Source organism: Cricetulus griseus, chromosome 3 (genome assembly GCF_003668045.3).
Source record: "Cricetulus griseus strain 17A/GY chromosome 3, alternate assembly CriGri-PICRH-1.0, whole genome shotgun sequence".
NCBI classification, from domain to species: Eukaryota; Metazoa; Chordata; class Mammalia; order Rodentia; family Cricetidae; genus Cricetulus; species Cricetulus griseus.
The window spans coordinates 196,484,079-196,503,949 of record NC_048596.1 but is presented as its reverse complement, the minus strand read 5'-3'; the positions used below and the strand labels follow the sequence as shown (position 1 = coordinate 196,503,949).

The window sequence follows — 19,871 nt, the reverse complement described above, 5'->3', positions numbered from 1 at the left end:
AAGACAGGCTAGCTTTACTTAACTCTTGCTTCCACCACTTAGCAACTGTTTTTTTTTAAAGGTTTATTTACTTATCACATATACAGTGTTCTGCCTACATGCCAGAAGAGAGCACCAGACTGAAATGTAGATGGTTGTGAGCCACCACGTGGTTGCAGGGAATTGAACTCAGGAGCCCTGGAAGAGCAGTCAGTGCTCTTAACCTCTGAGCCATCTCTCCAGCCCCCTCTTATCAACTGCTACACTAAAAAAAAAAAAAAATTTGACGCTCAGGCTGACCTCCAACTTGCTATTTAGATAAAACGACCTTGAACTTCTGATTCTCTGTTTCCACCACCTCAGTTCTGGGAATACAGGTGTGCTCCATTACACCTGATTTTTTTTTTTTTTTTTTTTTTTTGGTGGGCATGAAAGCCTGGGCTTCATATATGTTAGGCAAGTACTCTACCAACTGAGTTACAGCCTTGGTTCTACACAGATACTTTTGCAGCCTCTCTGAAATGAGGGTTACCGTACCCTCACTTTGGGGGAGGGTTGGAAGTGAGTTACTGCATAGAGATGACTTAGCATGATGGCTTGGGTACTGTAACTGTATGCTAGGTACAGGTTCACTGTTTCTGTCACACATACATGTATAAGCGTGTGTACACATACACAGGCACATTTACACATATGCACATCCACACACTGATTTCTGCATGTAAGATGTTCTTCTCTTTCACTCTATAGGAGTGGAATGAACTTTTTTTTTGAGACAAAATTTCTCTGTCTAACAGTCCTGACTGTCCTGGAACTCACTTTATAGACCAGGCTGGCCTCAAACTCACAGAGATCTGCCTGCCTCTGCCTCCCTAGTGCTGGCATTAAAGGTGTGCGCCACCATTGCCCAGCAGAACTTTTTTATTTTAATGGTACACCTATGAACCGGGAAAAGGTAGTTGCTGTGTAATTTTGCCAACATGAGTTTGATCCCCAGAATCCATGGAAAGGTAGAAGGAGAGAACCAACTCCACCAAGTTGTCTTCTGACCTCCACATTTGTGCTGAGGCATATGCCGCTCATGATAAATAATAAGAAAAGGTAAAATTGAATGATAGACTCTCCCAGGGCTCCTGGGAAGAAAGGATATTTGCTCACAATATGTATGAACACCGGGAGAGGCATTTGAGCTATGCATGCAAGGGTGAATGGGTACCAATAGGTAGACCAGAGGGGACAGGGGACCTCTGTTACGATAAATCTTTCTCCCAAAAGCCGCCTGAGCCCCACCGTCATGTGTGAGCTTTTTGCCAGCCGCCTGCCCGAGTTAGGCCCAAATGAATACACAGAAACTTGTATTAGGTTTAAAGCTGCTTGGCCAATGACTAGGACTTCTCATCTGCTAGCTCAGTCTTAATTATCATAAATCTATATATGTTATAAGACTTATCTTATCAGACGCCTTATTGGTGTCCCTCCTTGCCGGTGGCTCACATCCTGCCTCTGGAGGAGGAGAACGGGGGAAAAAAGGGACAATTCCTGTCTCCCCTTCGCTTAAATATGAGTCTCCTTGCTATGTCATTTCCTGTCTGGATCATCACTTCTCTACTACATTTTACAGAATCCTCTTTGACTCCTAGTCCTGCCTAACTTGCCGTTTCATTGGCCAAACAGTATTTTATTTAACAATCAATAAGATAAACATATACAGAAGTACTTCCCCCATCAGACCTCAAAGGGAGGAGGGAATGGCCTTGTCAGTCCAGGCAGAGCACAGGTTGACTGGCATATGGGATGCCTGCAGCAAGCAATAGGGTGACCCGACAAGGGCAGATGTTCTTCAAGCACTGAGCAAGGTCCCAGGCACAGGCACAGAATGTATTTGAGTTTCTTTTTCTGGTTTCTTTTTTCTTTTTCTTTCTTTCTTTCTTTCTTTCTTTCTTTCTTTCTTTCTTTCTTTCTTTTTTTCCCCTCCGAGACAGGGTTTCTCTGTGTAGCTCTGGAGCCTATCCTGGCACTCGCTCTGGAGACCTGGCTGGCCTCGAACTCACAGAGATCTGCCTGCCTCTGCCTCCCGAGAGCTGGGATTAAAGGCGTGCGCCACCAATGTCCGGCGTATTTGAGTTTCATAACCATGAATTTTGTGGAGGCAAAGCCCATGTCTCCCCACTTTTTGTCACCCCAGCATACATTTCTTATCAGCCTTAAAGGTTTTTGGAAGCCAGATATGGTGGTAAGGGCCTGTTATCTAGCTGTTTAACCAGCTAAGGGCAAGAGGATAGAAGTTATGAGGCCTGCCTGGGTTACATAGCAAATTCAAAGCTGGGTTGTCTTGAAATGACCAGTAAAAGAGGGGGCTAGCACACACCTTTAATTCCAGCACTCAGGAGGAAGAGGCAGGGGGATCTCTCTGAGTTCAAGGCCAGCCTGGTCTATAAGAGCTAGTTGTAGGACAGCCAGGGCTACACAGAGAAACCCTGTCTTGAAAAACCAAAGAAGCAAACTAGTACTCAACAGGCTGAGACTGAGGGAGGGGCCTCAACCTTTCCCCAGGATGAAGGTTGAATGCACTGGAAGCAGGGTGGGTTGTTTATTGTTTCTTCAGGTGGAACAGGAATGGTGAGGCTGGGGCTAAGCCATTCTTGACGACTAGGGGGCTATTGCCCAGTACAACCTGACTCAATTCCTCATGATCTGGAGCTATTACTGAACGATGGTGAGACTCTGTTTCTAAACAAACACACAAATGAATGCATGAATAAATGTCTCCACTTTGAAGTTTCCGGGCAGGCTCATTTCCCATAACTTGCAATCCCTGCTAGAGGATGCTGTCCAAGCCCTAGCAGATCCTGGGTTCCAGCCACACACCTGCCTCCTCTTTTTCACTAGTCTCTGATTTGGTTAGAACAAAGGACAATGGCCTCTTGCCCCACAGCCTAGGTGGCCTCAGCCCTTTAAGGCAGCCTGCAGCCATGACTGAACACTGACAGGGAACAAAGGCTGTCCCCTGGTCTCCAGGCAATGTGAGGCCTCCATTCCTGCCGCTCCTCCCATATGGAGACTCCTTTCCTTACAGAAAGGCTGAGGCTAGATTCCAGTGGAGGCACCTCTTTGCCAGGCCTCACCTTTAGGGAGAGACAGCCCGTGTACAGGAAAAAAAAAAAAAAAAAAAAGCCATGTTAACTAATTTGACCATGATTAGGATCAGTGGTCCTTACATCTGTGGGACTAACACACTCTTAGCCACTGAGCCCTCTCTCTAGCCCCTGAAATACTTATTTGTCAGGATGCTCCTCACTCATTTCTTATCCCCTAGGTCCACAGACGTGTCCCCTCCTGTGAGAGACTAGCAGCTGCCATCGAGGTACCAAGCCTTCCTCCCCTCCTTCTGACATCAGCTATGTGTAGATGCAGAGTCAGTGTGGCCACCAGGCCTGTGGTGGCAGCTGTGCTTATGATTGTCACTCATTACCTAATTAAATGATACATAAATGTTGAAGCAGAAGGGTAAAAGCCGGCACACATCTCTAGGAAGACACATGAAACTCAAGCCAGAAGAAGCAAATGACTAAGAGAAAGCGCTGGGAACCAGGTGGGTGGGTGGGTGGAGGGAAGTTGTGACTCTGCATACTCTGCCTGTGGAATCTACTCTGTCAGCTGGATCAATGAAAGCACACACCTACGCTGAGGCTGGTGTTGCAGACCTGCCTTTTTAGCTACCGCCGGTGGGGAGTGAGGAGGCTGAGGCAGGAGGATTGCAAATTCAATGACACCTAATGAGACTTGGTCTCAAAATGAAAAATAAAGAGCTGGAGACATAGCTCAGTGGTCAAGTGCTTACCTGACAGGTGAGAGGCCAGTGCCACCTCCACAAAATCTCCCCAAATGCTAAATGCTCTTTATAATAGGACAAATAACACGTATAAGGGATACACTCATGTCTAAGTATGGCATAGGAGATTTAAGTTTTATTTATCTTGGCTTTTTGTTTTTATTTTTTTTGAGACAGGGTTTCTCTGTGTAACAGATACAGGGGTCCTGCAACTGGCTTTGTAGACTAGCTGGCCTCCAACTCACAGAGATCCACCTGACTCTGGCTCCCTAGTGCTGGGATTAAAGGTGTGTGTCACTACCACCAGCTTAGTTTATTTGTTTATTTATTTATTTATTTATTTTGAAACAAAGTCTCATTCTGTAGCTCATGCTGACTTCAAACTATCCTCCTGCCTTTGGCTCCTAAGTCCTGGAGTTGCAGGTTTTAGTCACCACTTCTGGCTTAAAATTTATAGTATTTGGGTATGGTGGTGTACCCCCTAATCCCAGCACTCAGGAGGGAGAGGCAGGTGGATCTCTGAGTTCAAGGCCAGCGTGGTCTACAGAGCAAGTTCATGGTCAGGGCCACACAGGGAAACCTTGTCTCTAAAGAAAAAAGAAACAAACAAAATGATTATGATTATTGGAGAAAGTGGGATACTTCACTCTAACTGAATGGTACTTTACCACATGCTTCACACGTTGTCACAAGTCATGGAAAGCCTGGGGAAGCTCACACAAGTGCAGAGTGGCGGTGGCCCTACTGCTGAGCAGCATCCACAGTCAAGATAAGCTGGAGTACTATGGTATAAGTTCTTCCCCAATTTTGGGTGGGTGAGACTCCTATTCTAGAAGCTGAGAGATCTGTCCCTACACCTTGGTTTAACTTTTCTGAACTAGGAGGGGGGCTGCAGTGGATGGGACCAAGAGAAGGATCTTTCCCCCAAGGCTCTCGGTCTGTGCCTTCCTACCCCTTGGGGCATTCTGGTGTAGACTGGCTCTTAGAGAGGGAGTGAAGGAGATCAGGGCAAATAAATTGGCAATGTGCTCATGGAACACAAGGCCCTAGACAAACCTGTCCTTGGCTTTTCGAAGATGCTGATATATGTACAGGAGGTTTTGATTGAAGCTTGTTTCCCATTGTCTTTTTAAATATCCTTGTACTTAGCAAGAGACATGTGTGACATGGCCTCTTCTTTGCTCCCTGTCCAATACTGTGTGCTGTCAGGTTCTGTGTGTGAGACAGAAAGTCTCACCTTCGGATTTAGCAACTGTTTGCACTGTCATTTTAGCTTATTATTTTATATATGAATTGAATGGTTGCCTTTTCTCTAGTTTATTTTAAAACTTGTTTTTTTTCTTTTTGTTGTTGTATTTTTAAGGTTTGTTTTCTTTTTAATTGTGTGTGCCCATAGAGGCCAGGAGAAGTCACTGGATCCCTGGAGCTGGTGTTAGTGACAGGCTGTTATGAACTGCTCAACACTGGGGTGGGAACTGAACTCAGGTCCTCTGGAAGAGCAGTATATGCTCTTAATCATCGAGCCATCTCTCCAGACCTTAGTTATTTTTAAATTAAAAAGTTATGGCAATCAGAGCAAAACACAATTAGGCAGAAGACAAATCCAGTTCTGTGGTAGAGCAGCTTGACTTGTCTTGTTTAACAGAGAGTAAAATTTGATGTCTTGTTTTGTATTTCACATGCATTGATATTTTGCCAGCATGTATGTCTGTGTGAGGGTGTTGGATCTCCTAGAACTGGAGTTGTGAGCTGCTATGTGGGTGCTGGGAATTGAATCAGGTTCTCTGGAAGAGAGCAGCCAGTGCTCTTAAATGATGAGCCATCTCTCCAGCCCTCTAAAACTTGGTGTTTTAAAATCATGTCCCTCTAAAATAAAGCACAATTTTCTAATATTATTTTACTCACATTTTGTTGTTGGTTCTGCCAAATGTTCATGTTGTTTTCAAAGTTCCTAGTATTTTTTTTTGAGACAAAGTTTCTCTGTGTAGCTTTGGAGCCTGTCCTGAAACTCACTCTGTAGACCAGGCTGGCCTCAAACTCACAGAAATCTGCCTGCCTCTGCCTCCTAAGTGCTGAGATTAAAGGTGTGTGCCACCACCACCTGGTTTTCCTAGTATTTTTAAAATTTATTTATTTATGTACTTTATGTGTATGGGTGTTTTACCTGTATGTACATTTGCATACCAGAAGAAGGCATTGGATTCCCATGGGGACTACAGATATGGATGGTTGTGGGTCACCATATGAATGCTGGCAATTGAACTCAGGACCTCTGGAAGAGCAGCTAGTGCTCTAAGTCAGCCCCCATTAACCCCATTACTTAAGAAAATACTTTTTAGTTGGTCAGTGGTGGTACATGCCTTTAATCCCAGCACTCAATAGGCAGAGGCAGGTGGATCTCTGTGAGTTCGAGGCCAGCCTGGAGTAGAAAGTGAATTCCAGGACAGCCAAAGCTGTTATACAGAGAAACCTGCTTTGAAAAACCAAAAAAAAAAAAAAAAAAAAAGGAAATAGTTTAAAAGTAGATTCTTTAAAAAAAGGAAAGAAAGGAAGGAAGGAAGGAAGAAAGTCTGCTGGTCAGGCTTGACTGACCATCTTGCAGCCAAATGAACCTTCAACATTATACTATCTTAGGGACTGACCCAACACGCCCCTCTCTAGATAATACAGTGATATACTGGCATCCGGCAGGATTCAGCTACATTAGATTCTAGTAGATCTATGCAAAGGCAGTGAAGGGTACCCTGAAGATAGTATTCAAAGCAAATGCTGGGAAGACTTCCAGCAGCTGCATAAAAATTGGAGTGAGAAAGGCATACGGTCCCTGCCTGCAGTGTGAAATACTGCATCTTCCAAGTGAAGATGTGTGTGCACCTGTTATGGTGACTCAAACCAACCTCACTTCGCAAGAAAAACAAGCCAACAAACAAAACAAAACAACAACAACAAAACAACCCACCTGTCTTGCTCACAGCTGATGATGCCAATAAATTGACATGTGCTTCACTCTCAAAAAATTACATTTATTTATCTATGTGTGCATGGGAGGAGGGGCGCAGGACCTGCCAGATGGTTCAGCCAGTGAAGGTACTTTCTGTCAAGGCTGAGCACCTGAGTTCAATCCTGGGACCCACAAGTTGGAAGAGGAGACGTGACACAAGTTGTCCTCTGACCTCTGTATCTGCGCACTGTAGCATGCAGGCTTGGGGCTAGTGACTGCCCAGGCATTATCAAAAGAGACCTCGACCCCCGTGCAACCCCTGGGCTCCCCAAGCAATAGAAACCCAGGTCACGTTGCCTGAGGAACTAGCAGCCAGGAACCCCGAGACTGTACTTTCAGCCTCCACTTAGGCAGCTTAATCTTTCCGACATCCCTGAGAACCTCTTTTTAAAGAGCTGACAATTGTCAAGATCAGCTCATTCCATAAATAGCCCTGTCTATAAATATCCCTTCCCAGGGAGGTACCCGTTTCAAGGTGCAGCCACTTGCTGAGGAAGCAAGAGTTGGGTGTGTGCTATTCCACCTGGCAGTTCAGCTGAGGAGGAACTTTTTTCCTTCAATTTTTAGCCCCAAGGAAAATGAGGAAACCACCGCCCTGACCTCAAAGAGTCTGTTAGGGTTCTGCAAGGATAGAAATACATCAGTTGAATATGATAGGTTTTGCTGTTTTGATTTTTTAAAAATATTTTATTTATTTATTATGTATACAACATTCTGCTTCCATGTATATCTGCACGCCAGAAGAGGGCACCAGATCTCATTACAGATGGTTGTGAGCCACCATGTGGTTGCTGGGAATTGAACTCTGGACCTCTGGAAGAACAGTCAGCGCTCTTAACCTCTGAGCCATCTCTTCAGCCCCTGCTGTTTTGATTTTAAAGATTTAAAAAAAATATGTGTGTGAGTTCATAAGTGTTATGTGTGTGCAAATGTCCGTGAAGGCCATAGTGTCAAATCTCCTAGAACTGGTGCTATAGATGATTGTGTGGCATATGTGGGTGCTGGGAACTGAACATGGATCATTTGAAAGAGCAACAAGTGCTTTTAACCATTGAGCCATCGCTCCAGTCCTTGGTTTTTCTTTTTGTTTTGAGACAGGGTCTTATGTAGTTCAGGCTGGGATTAAAGGTGTGTGCCACCACCGCCTGCAGGACATTATACTTGTTAGTGCTAGATAATTAACAGATAGGATGCCATTACTATTAATGCTATAGAATACTGCGGTGGTCTAGCTTAAATGGAATTGCAATTGCTTTTCATACATTACTGCATATATTACTTATCTGGGTGGGCATGGGCCTGGAAGGAGGCTATGAAGGAGCTCACAGAAAACTGTCTCCAGGTTGTGGCCACTGTCTATCTCTTGGGACTGCAACAGGTCCTGGAAAGGCCTTTGAAATTGGAGGTGTGAGTGTGTCAGTGGTACTCGATGTATATGCCTGTCTTAGAGACAGGCATCTATGGTGATCTAGGTGGACAAATCCCTGCTTGTGGACCTGACATTCTTTTAGGGGTAGACAGACAAAATGTAAGATGAAAGGAAGGTGACTTCAGTGAGTGATCAATGGGTGCTTTGAAACAGAAGCTTGTGTGATGGTGACTGGTGGAGTATTACAGAAGGACTTTTTTAACACTGGAGTGCTGGTAAAAGCCATGGGGGTGGGTGACATTTGAGGTCCTAGTGAGAATAAGCTGTGTTGACTTGAGGGGAAAGTGTACTAGGCAGAAAGACAGCATTTGTCTGAGGAGCAGAATGAGCACTAAGGAGGACAAATGAAGAGACACAGAATACTTGAGCCAAAGCCTTGCTGAAGCCATGCCTGAAATCCACCTTCACCTGGACTCTAGCCATTAGGTCTTGACTTTCCTTCTGATGTTCATCCAATTAGAATTGAGTTTTCTAAGCAGCCACATTGCATTAAGTGCTTGTTGCCCTTACACCACAAACCTAGTGAGGACTGGGAAAAATCTGCCTAGTTCAAGTTTGCATACAGTCAACTCTTATTTTATGTATTTATTCATTTTATTATTACTGGTTTTCCCTCCCTCCATCTTCTGAGTACTGGGATTAAAGGCATGCATCACCACACCTGGCTCACAGCCAGCTCCTATAAATTGCTTTTTGTGTTTTTTTTATTTTTTAACTTGTTTTATTTTATATGAGTGTTTTGTCTTCGTGTACACCACATGTGTGCCTGGTGCTCACAGAGGCCAGAAGACGTCGTCAAATAAAATACCATGTTTCTGGAGTTGTAGATGATTGTTAGCCACTATATGGGTGCTAGGAATCGAACCTGGGTCCTACAGAAAAATAGCAAGCGCTCTTAACTGCTGAGTCACCTTTCCAGCCCCTAAAATGGTTTTTTTTTAATGATATCCATCTCCTTTTAGGTGTGTGTGTGTGGGGGGTTATGCATGTGGCACAGAGGTCAGAGAACAATTTTCAGGAGTCTATTCTCTCCTTCATGTGGATCCCAGGTTTGAACTCAGGTTGTCAGACTTGGTAGCAAGCACCTTTACTCACTGAGCCACATCAATGGCCCATTTTTTTAATTTTGTCACAAGCTCTTACTCTGTAGCCCTGGCTGTCCTGGAACTTACTATGTAGATTCAGCTGACCTGGAACTTGTGTCAATTCTTCTGCCCTTGCCTCTGGGGTCTTGTGGCTACAGGTACAGGCCACCACACCCAGTCAGATTACTTTTCTGTATTATGACATTCTACAGAGCCCAAATGAGGTCAATTACAGCACAGCTGAGCAGATGACAGAACCAAGGTTCCATGGCAAACCAACACTTTTACATGTTCAGTCCGATAGAGGGCACTCTTAGCAAGGAGCAAAAAGAATAGTTGATGGCCCTAGGGAATTCTGGTTTCCACACTCAGGTGATTGTCAGCATGGTGCCTGGAATGTAGATCCAGGAGTTGCAAGGTCAAATTCACTTTTTTGGTAATAATTAATACTTTTTTCCTTTTTTAAAAAAGATCTTATTTATTATGTATATAGTGTTCTTCCTGCATGCACTAGGTCTCCTTACAGATGGCTGTGAGCCACCATGTGGTTGCTGGGAATTGAACTCAGGACCTCTGAAAGAGCAGTCAGTGCTCTTAACCTCTGAGCCATCTCTCCAGCCCCCTTCCTTTTGTTTTTGAGGCAGGGTTTTACTATGGCTAGCCTGGAACTCACTATGCAGCCCTGGCTGATCTATAACTCTCCTCCACGCTGGGATTAAAACCATGCATCACCATGATCCACCATGCACTCCCATGCTCCACTATGCTCTTTGGTAGTAATTTCATATGAATAAATAATATATTCACATGGTTTGAAAACAAACACTGGCTGGACATAGTGGCACAAACCTTTAGTCCCAGTACTCAGTACTTGGGAGGCAGAGGCAGATGGATCTCTGAGTTCCAGGCCAGGCTGGTCTATAGAGTGAATTCTAGGATAGCCAGGGCTACACAGAGAAATACTATCTCAAAACAAAACAAAACAAAACAAAACAAAACAACCCAAAAAACCCAAACAACCAAATAAAAAGCAGAGGCTGGAGAGATGGCTCAGCGGTTAAGAGCACTGGCTGCTGTCAAAAGGACCAAGTTCAGTTCCCAGCACCCAGATTAGGCAGCTCACAACTTCCTGTAATTCCAGCTTCAGGGGATCTGATTTCCTCTTCTGGAATCTTTTCTTGTCTTTACAGGCCATCTGAAGGCCTGGCTTTGAGCCCCACACCTACAATCCCTGCATTTGGGAGGTGGAGGCAGGAGAATCAGGAATTCAGAGTTATCCTCTGCTATACAGTGAATTGGCAGTCAGTTTGGGCTACACGAGACCCTCTGTCAAATAAACACAAAAAAGGACAAAGGGGAAATTGCTTAATCAGTAAAGTGCTTGATATGGTAGTGTGAGGCCCTGATTTGAACCCCTGAATTCACATTTAAAAAATAAAGCCCGGGTGATGGTGGCACACGCCTTTAATTCCAGCACTTGAGAGGCAGAGACAGGCTGATCTCTGTGAGTTTGAGGCCAGCCTGGTCTACAGATCAAGTGCCAGGATAGGCTCCAAAGCTACAGAGAAACTCTGTCTCGACGAACCAAAAAAATATCAAGTAAAAAATAAAAAAATGAAGCCAAGAGGTGGTTGTGTTTGTAATCCCAGTGCTGGGGAGGCAGGGAGTGGAGACAGTTGGATCCTTGGGGTTGAATGGCCAGCCAGACTAGCCTAGTTGTTGAGCTCCAGGCTAGCTGATTGAAAACAAAAACACAAGGTGGAAAACATCTGAGGTCCTCTGTTCCACTCACAGAGTGTGTGTGTGTGTGTGTGTGTGTGTGTGTGTGTGTGTTTGAATGTGTGTGTGTTCTGGGTTTTAAGCTTCGGTTTGGAAGACCTCTCCTATCCCAGGCAAGAAGGAAGCACCTTGTTTTCTCCTGGCCCTTTTGGGGTTTCCTTTGTTCATGTTTTGACACTGGTGCCTGCGGTAGACAACACCCATCCTCTCCAATGACTATCTTCCCTTCCCTTCACCCACAGGACCACTGTGGGCTACATCAGTTGGGAATCTGTTTTATCCCCTCTCCCTCTCGGTACATACATATCTATGTGGGCACAGGCATGAGAATATGCCTGCCATCGTATGCTTGTAGGGCTGGAGGACATTTGAGAAATTTGGTTCTCTCCTTTCTTTATGTGGGTCCTAGGGATCAAATTCAGGCCATCAGGCTCTGCACCTCCTGTTTTTACTTTTCATTCATAGCAGCATCTGCTCCCACTTGTCTGCAGCTCCCATGCTGTCCACCCACCATTATTAACCCACCACTGATTGACAGATTCATTAATCTCCTTTTGTTTTGTCAAAGGTTCTAATTTCCCCTCCCTCTCTTCCTTTGTTTTTTTTTTAAATTTTATTTTTATTTTTATGTGTGTACATACATGTGCAGATGCCTACAGGGGTCAGAAAAGGCCATCAGATTCCCCTGGAGCTGTAATTACAGACACACATGGGTGCTGGGAAAGAAACTGAAGTCCTCTAGAAGAGGACGAACCATCTCTCTCAACCTGAGACAGGGTATTATTTTGTAGCCCAGGCAGGCCTGGAACTCAGGCTGGTTGTCAATGTACAATCCTTCCTCAACCTCCTGAGTTCTGAGATGACCAGTGTGAGCTACCTTTCCCAGACTAATCTTTTTTTTTTTTTTTTTTTTTCTTCTTCTTCTTCATTTGAGGTGCTCAGGAGAGAACCTGGGACCTCGAAGATGCTAGACCACTGGGCCATACCCTCAGTCTCAAGGTTTCTCCTATCTGTTGTACATTGTTCCTGATCATTTTAGTTTCTGTCTAGAATTACTTTTAGTTAATTGCAAACCTTTGCTTAAGCACGTCATTTCAGTTAAAGCTGAAGGTGTCCAGTGAGGCTGGCCATGTTATTCTTACCATGGGAAGAGAGCAGTACTCTTGCAACAGTTTAGGGTTTGCTCATGGCTTGGAGCTGAGAATTAGAATTCCAGAGCTGGGCCTCCAAGCCCCACCTTTTACCTGCCTGTAGGACAGACAATAGATGAGGAGTGAATGAATTACCCAATAACGGAATTAAGGATGCCCCCCCACCCCCACCCAGTCATCTCTTGCTCCAGAGCCCAGTGTGACTGCAGATAGCCAGGGTACAAAGTCAACAGTGATTCCCAGTCTTCCCCCTTCCAAATGAAATGCTTCCTTCTTTCCAATTCCTCCCATCCCAAATCCTCAGAGCAAACACTGGGGTAGTGGCCAGCCTTGCCAGCCTGGTTCATTAATTAGACTTGCTGAGTTAACTTATCCTCCTGGAAGTGAGGGGGCGTGGGGAGCTCTGCAGCCCAGCTCACTAGTGGAAACAAAGGAGAAGAGAATAAGAAGATTCAATAAAAAGACGGAGGGGAAGAGGAAAAAGGGTAGAAGGGGTAGAGGAGGAGAAAGGAGGCTTTAGGGAGCAGGGAGAAGGGGCTTGGGGTGGTATAAACAGGATATATGAGAACAAGGAAAAGGCAGAGAGAAGAGAGGGAGGACAACGGTATGAGGCAAGGAGAGAATGGGAGAAGAGAGGGAAGGAGGAGAGAGAGCGAGATCGGAGAACACAGAAGGTGGTGGAAGAAGAGAGGGGCTGGGGCCCACGGAGCAGGGAGGGAGGGAGGAGGAGGAAGGGAGAATGAAGAGGAAGAGCCCCTCCTCCAATCTTTCGCGGAGTTGCGCAATCCACTTAGGCTGGGATTGGCCTCTGAATGTGCGAGACACCCCGCCCCCGGCCCTCGTGACCAATAGCGGCTGAGGGGCGTGGTCTTCCTGGGACTAGAGTCCGGGGCGCGCGATCTGGCTCGGCATTAGCCGCGGGCTCCACTCCAACAGAGCTTGTTGTTGGGAGTTGCAGTCATCCCCCACCTCGCTCTCAACGCCGGCTCAACCCTCGCAGCTTGTCAGTGGAGCGCTCACTGGCTCCGGCAGTGTCCTCGCGGCAGCCATGGCCACGAAGATCGACAAGGAGGCGTGTCGCGCGGCGTACAACCTAGTGCGGGACGACGGCTCGGCAGTCATCTGGTGAGCAACGCCACGGGCCCGGGGATGCCCGTAGTGACCTGCTTCGTGCCTCCCGCCGCTGCCGCTCACCTCTGTTTCTTTTCTTCCTCCAACCCAAAGGGTGACTTTCAGATACGATGGCGCCACCATTGTCCCCGGCGATCAGGGAGCGGATTACCAGCACTTCATTCAGCAGTGCACAGGTAGGGTGACCTGAGATCTTTTGGGAAAGGGTGGGCACCCTGGGCGCCGAGGTGTTGGGCATCCAAACAGCAACAGATCTGGGCTGGGTTTTTTGTCGTTGTTGTTGTTTGTTTTAAAGACAGGGTCTCACTATGTATCCAGGGTGACCTCCAACTGGCCATCCTCCTGCCCCAAGCATCTCGTACTGGGATTGTAGGCGTGCATAGCCATGCCAGGCTCTGATCTGAGCTTCCTAAAGTCCAGTGTGTGTCCCTTGCCCCCCACCCTCTTTGGACATCACCAGAGGCAGAAGTGACCTGTGCAAATTCCTCCCCTGGCAGTGTCAGGCAGTTTCTTCCGCCCCCTGTGGTTCACTGGGTTTCCAGGTCAGATCGGCCAGTTCCAACTCCAGTGTCCAACCCTATCCACCACCTCTCTGATTGGTCAGTGAACAATAACAACGAAGCCCCTGGGGGCTTCAAGCTAAAGGCAGAACCCAGGGCCCCACCCTCCTTTCTCCTTCCATCTTTGTCCGTATCTGCTTCGGTAGAAGCCTTTAATTTGGAGACTACAGAGCCACATACTAAGAGCAGACGCCTGATGTTGCTATATGAGGTCTGGAGAAAGTGAAGCTGTCTTGGGAAGTCCGAGTGGACAATTTCCTTTGGAGTGGATGGCCACTGACTGGGATGGGGCATGGGGGAAGCTCTGGGAGCTGAAGTGCCCCCATGGTTTGGTGTGAAGGAATCATGCAGATGTGTGGCTTAGTAAAAGCATCACCCAGGAAACCTAAGGTTTGTATGTGTTCCAAGGCACCCTCCCTCCCCCGATGGCCCATGAAAGAACACATGGCCTGAGTAGCTACAGCCCCTTGTAGAAGCAGACAATCAGCACAGAGTTGATAGTGTTTTCATTTAAGGAGCTGATGTGTAGTGCAGCTCAGCCTTATGCAAACAGAGGCAGAAGGATGGAGAGTTGGAGGCCAGCCTGGGCTGTGCACTCCGCTCCCCCCCCCATAAAAAAGCCTTTAAAGAGATTGGAAGTCAGAGATCCGGGGTCCTAGTGTTCCCTGTTGTCTAGCTTTGTAACTAACTTAAGACAAAGGCAGGTCACCTGGAAGCTAGGGTGTGGACTCCCAACAGATGGCTGTGGGTTTGAATCCCACTGGGGCTGCTTCCCAGCTGGGTGGGTTGGGGACAGGTCCCTGAGGGGGTTACAATTCCTCACCTGTCATCTCTTAGTGCTGGTGTGGGATTGAATGATCCCAAGCTTGTAAGTGTTCAGTACAGAGCTTGTCAGAGTCATTGGTGACATACAAACAAAAATCAAGCCAGGCTTTCTTTTTTCTTTATTCCTTTTTTTCTCCCAGGTACTGGGTATAGAACATAGTGTATGGAACATGTTGGGTGCACACTCTACCATTGAGGCACATCTCAGCCTTTTAAAAATTAAGGCATTATTTTGAGAGAAGTTCCCACTCAGTAGTCCACAAAGGCCTTGAATTTGCTATCTTCCTACTCCTGCTTCCTGGCTTGTGCTACCTGTCTCTTTAATTGCTTTCTGGCCTCACACTTGCTAAGTAGCTGATCCTGGCCTGGAACTCTTGATCCTCCTGCCTCTGCCTCCTAAGTGCTGGAATTGTAGGCATTCGTCACGATGTATAACTTTCTTAATTGAATCATCTTTTGTATGTAGTTCATTTCAAAGAGCATTTACTTTGTGCTGGGTGGTACTGAGATTAGTGTATGATGGTGCGTTCATGTGTAAGTGTTCTCCTGGCTAAAATGTCCCTAGGGAGTTGCTGCTAGACTCTGTATTCATTGCTTTTGTAAATAATTCACTTAAAACATCACCAGTGTAAAGTGCAACTCAGCACTGCTGTGGAGTCAGTGTGCAGGCTTCTGGCTCAGGAGCAGGATATCAGCTGTTCTGATTGCAGTAATGCTTCCACAGCCGGGCAAGTGCAGGCTCAACTTTCCCCAGAGTTGGTGCACTGTCAGCAGGATTGGCCTCATAGTCTCTGGGGCTGGGTGCTTCAGGCCCACTTCCCTCCTCACCAGATCCAGCTTTTCTCATCTCACCCAGAGCCCATCCCCAGCTGTCCTGCCTCTCTGACTATTTTCCCCACGAAGCTGGTGAAGGTGACAGAGGAAGGCCAAGTATCCTGCTGGTAGATTCCTAACTGATGCTCTGGGCTGTTGGACATCCGGCCTGAATGCTGCTTGGGGGACACTTCCTTCCTCTGGTGGGCTGTGGCTTTCTGCTCAGGTCTCCCTTTGCTCATCCTCCACCGGGATGGCAAGCGTCTGGCGGATGAGCTAAAAATGCTCTGCAGGCTGCTTGTTGGTCCTTGTGAATGGGCTGTGGGATCTGAGGCTTGTCTGCTGCAGCTGCAGTCTGTTTTCTCTTCCCAGCCATCTGGTGGACAGTGTACAGATGGTTCTGCTTGCCATGTCTGCTCTCTGTCCCTCCCCTGCTGAGTCCTCCTGAGCCAGGGATCCCACCCTCAGCATTCCTACTTGAAATCTTACCTACCACCGTACCTGACCTGAGTGTCAGCCATGCTTTGAGTGGGTTGGCTCCTCCTAAGAATTGCAAATCAAGACCCAGAGAGGTTAAGTGACTTACCTGCCACCACACAGCTAGGAAGAAAAGAAATGGGACTGGACTCTGGATCCCATTGCTCTTGGCACTAAGGAAGTGGTTTCGGGTCTTGTTCCTTGTGGAATAGTGTGCAGATTAGAAGGCCATGTTTACTTACTGTGATGTAGGGATAGCCCTATGTCAGCTGTCTTGGCAGGCCCTTGAAGAAAGGCTTTTTTTTCTTGTTTTCAAGAACCTCAGAGGTGTGCAGAGTACAACCCTGCCTTTCTTATGAAATTATTCTTCTTAATAACTACATAATAATTAATAAAAGAATTACTATATAAATATTAGTTAACAAAGTTACTTTGACTCCTGTGGCTTCCATTCTGAGACTGTTAGTGAGTGCCTATCCCAGCACACAGTGGGGCTGCCCACATCCTGCCTGTTATGGCCTCCTGTGGCACTAACTTTAGCCTGGGTCTGTTTTCAGTAGCTGCTCAGTCCATGGAGAGAAGCGGTTGCCATGGTGCTGAAGGGTTCAGGCTGTGCCAATGTTCTGGGTTCAGATCCATTTCCTGAAGCAGGCAAGCTGCCCATCTGGTGACCCTTCTGCCATCATGGAATCAGCAGGAGTATATACTTAGGTTGCAGTGAGTCTTGAAATGCCAATGAGTAGGATTGGTGTTTTGTTCGGGGATGGGGAAACAGCTGAGCTGGGCCAGGGACTTTGGGAACCCAGAGAGCCATGTGGAGTCAGGCAGCATCAAGCTCAGTCACAGAGGTGAGCCAACCAGAGAGGATGTGTCATTCACGTGACAACTGTAGAAGGGGTTCATAGATCTGGCATGGGTGACAAGGCAGAAGTTCCAACTGTCTGGAGTCACATTTTGTCTTTGTACTGTACAGGCAGCTCAAGAGTCTTTGTGTGTGTGAACATATATGCGTGGGTGCATGTGTATGCATGCCCATTTATGTTTAGTCCAGAGGTCAGTGTTAATGTTTCCTTTATCACTCCCTACTTTGTTTTAAAATTTGTGTATGTGTGTGTGTGTGCTCCCTCCCATACATACACATACCACGGTGCACATGTGCAGGGCAGTGGACTGTGTGAGTCAGTTCTCTCCTTCTGCTACCTGGGTTCCAGGGATCAAACTCAGGCCATCAGGCTTGAGAACAGGCACTGTCATCTGCTGAACCATTTTGCTAGTTTGTTGCCTTGTTCTTTGAGACAGTGTCTTATACTGAACCTGGAGCTCACCTCTAGATGACCAGTGGACCCCGGGGCTTACTACTATGCTACCACATCCAGTTTTTATGTGATTGCTGGGAATCTAGACTCAGGTCCTCATGCTTGTATAGTAAATGCTTTCTCAACTGCCCCACAGTGGTCCAAGAGTCTTTTAGACTATTCAGAAGCTTAGTGCAAAGAAGAGGTGAAGACCATTCATAAGTGAGTTCCCCCTGTTATGTGTGTTGCCATCCGTCTTCATCATTCATTTTGTGCACCAGTGGCTACTCTGTGGACTTATTCTGGGAATCCAGGGGACATGTCACAGTATAGAAATTCCTGCAACCAGCAGATGTCTCATGGTCCCCCATACGATTGACCACATGACCATGGACCTAGTTTTTGTCCATATTCTTGAAATATTTCTCTATATGTATTTTCTGATCCAAAATGCAACCAGACTGTGGGTATTGGACCACCCACCTTCCCAGCTGGGGTTGAGCTACCTCCCTTGTCTCTACTACCTTCTGTTTTTCTTTTTTTTCCTGCAGCTCCTTTAAAATGGCTACATAATATCCTGACAATTGCAACATTGTCTAACCAGTCTTCCTGATAGACTCAAAGTCTTCCAGGCAAGACAGTTTTCTTCAGGAAAGATCCCAGGCAGGCTTCTGGGAATGCGTCCAGTGTTCTGGTGTAGATTTTAGAGCCTGTGGGGAACTGCACAGCTGAAGGATCTGATCTTCCTCTAACTGAAGCCTGGCTGTGCTGTGTGACCTTGGGCAGGACTCCCACATTCTCTGTTTCTGCATCTATGATAAAGTGACAGGGTATAGAAGCACTGTCTTCGGGCTGGAGAAATGGCTCAGCGGTTAAGAGCTGGCTGCTCTTCCAGAGGACCCAAGTTCAGTTTCCATCACCTACATGGCAGCTCACAAATGTCTGTAACTCCAGTTCCAACACCCTCACACAGACATACTTGTAGGTAAAACATCAATGCACATAAAATAAAATAATTTAAAAAAAAAAAGAAGCGCTGCCTGCATAAAGTAGATGCTCAATATGTTTAAAGCTCCAGCATTGCAGTCTTAGGAGGTGCCTGGCCCAGTCAGGTCGAAGTAAACTGGATGTGTAGGGTGGTCCCGGGAGAAGGGAGAGTGTCAGCAATGAAGCTTGGTTGGCAGAGGTGCTGAGTGAAGGGGAGGGTAGGTGAGACTCCCATGGTCCTCTAGAGGGTCAGCCCACAGTGGAATAGCCTGAAGCCTCTTTGGCTGAGGACACTGGCCTGCATCCTGTCCTTTGGCAGAAAGGTTGGAGGAAAATGGCTATCAGATGACACGTGACCCAGACTTAGCCAATCTGAGCAAGCCATCCTCACCACACTGATTAGCTCAAGGTTGGGGGCTCACATGACTGACTCCTCAAGCTGATCAGGCCTGCTCCTGGAACTGAGACTTTGGACGGGGCTCTTAGGAAAGAATCCTTTAATCTTTCTCTGGGATTAAACCTGGAGAGAGTAATGAAGGGTTGGAGCTCACAGGACCAATTTGCCTCAGACAGAGAACCTGTAGACAGCTCAGGCAAAGGTCAGGATTGGAGACCAGTTGACAAGGTTTACACCCTTGATCCAGCCATACTTGAAGGGTTTCTCTGTCTAGCTTTGGAGCCTATCCTGGCACTCACTCTGGAGACCAGGCTGGCCTTGAACTCACAGAGATCCACCAGCCTCTGCCTCCCGAGTGTTGGGGTTAAAGGTGTGTGCCGCCAATGCCCGGCCTTTAAGGATGGGAATGCAGGGCCAGCATCCTCTTGGTGTCAGTGGCTGAATCCAAGCCTCCCTCCCTCTTTTTTATTTTTTGGCCTTGTAGTCTTAAAATAATCCCTGAGTGCCATGATTAAGATATGAGGACCAAGCCTTATTTTATTTACCTTCAAGGGTGGTGAGTAGCTTGGATACTGTTCAGTCTCCACTGATGTTTCCCCTACATTCTGTTGCTGAATACATGGGCTTTGTGTAAGCCCTTTGACTTTACAGCTTGGTGAAATTTGTTCTTGCCTTTAGGTTTATGGACATGTTTGAAGGTATAGGCTGGGAGCTATCTGTCTTCCTCATGGGTAGTCGGTGCCCCTCTCTTTAGAAACTCCTTTAATCTCCACCCTCAGGAGCTGATGCAGTCTTGGGAGTCTTCCCTCTGGTGCTATAAACACCTCCCAACGTTCCCTTCCCAGGTTGTTGGTGTTTTTTTTTTTTTTTTTTTTTTTTTTTTTTTTTTTTAAGACTTTCTCACTGTGGAGTCCTGGATGGCATAGAACTTGTTGTGTAGACCAGGCTGGCCCGAAGTCATCAGTCCACCTGCTTTTATCTGCTGGGATTAAAAGCACAAGCTGCCCCCAGGCCCAACCCCTTGCCCCCCCACCACCACCACCACCACACACACACACACACACACACACACACACACACACACACACACACTTTACTTACCTCTTCTGGTGTCACCAGAGACCTCAGTC

The 19,871-nt window shown here is 46.7% G+C and overlaps 1 protein-coding gene across 1 annotated transcript in view; it reads left to right on the top strand.

The window, feature by feature from the left end:
• The first annotated feature begins 13,141 nt into the window (after positions 1–13,141).
• Cotl1 (coactosin like F-actin binding protein 1) overlaps positions 13,142–19,871 on the top strand; it is a 33,806-nt gene continuing 27,076 nt past the window's right edge. The window contains exons 1-2 of the mRNA XM_027410746.1: positions 13,142–13,381; positions 13,481–13,563. Coding sequence (XP_027266547.1) covers positions 13,305–13,381; positions 13,481–13,563 — 160 coding nt within the window. The 5' untranslated portion in view covers positions 13,142–13,304. The remainder of the gene's footprint in view (positions 13,382–13,480; positions 13,564–19,871) is intronic.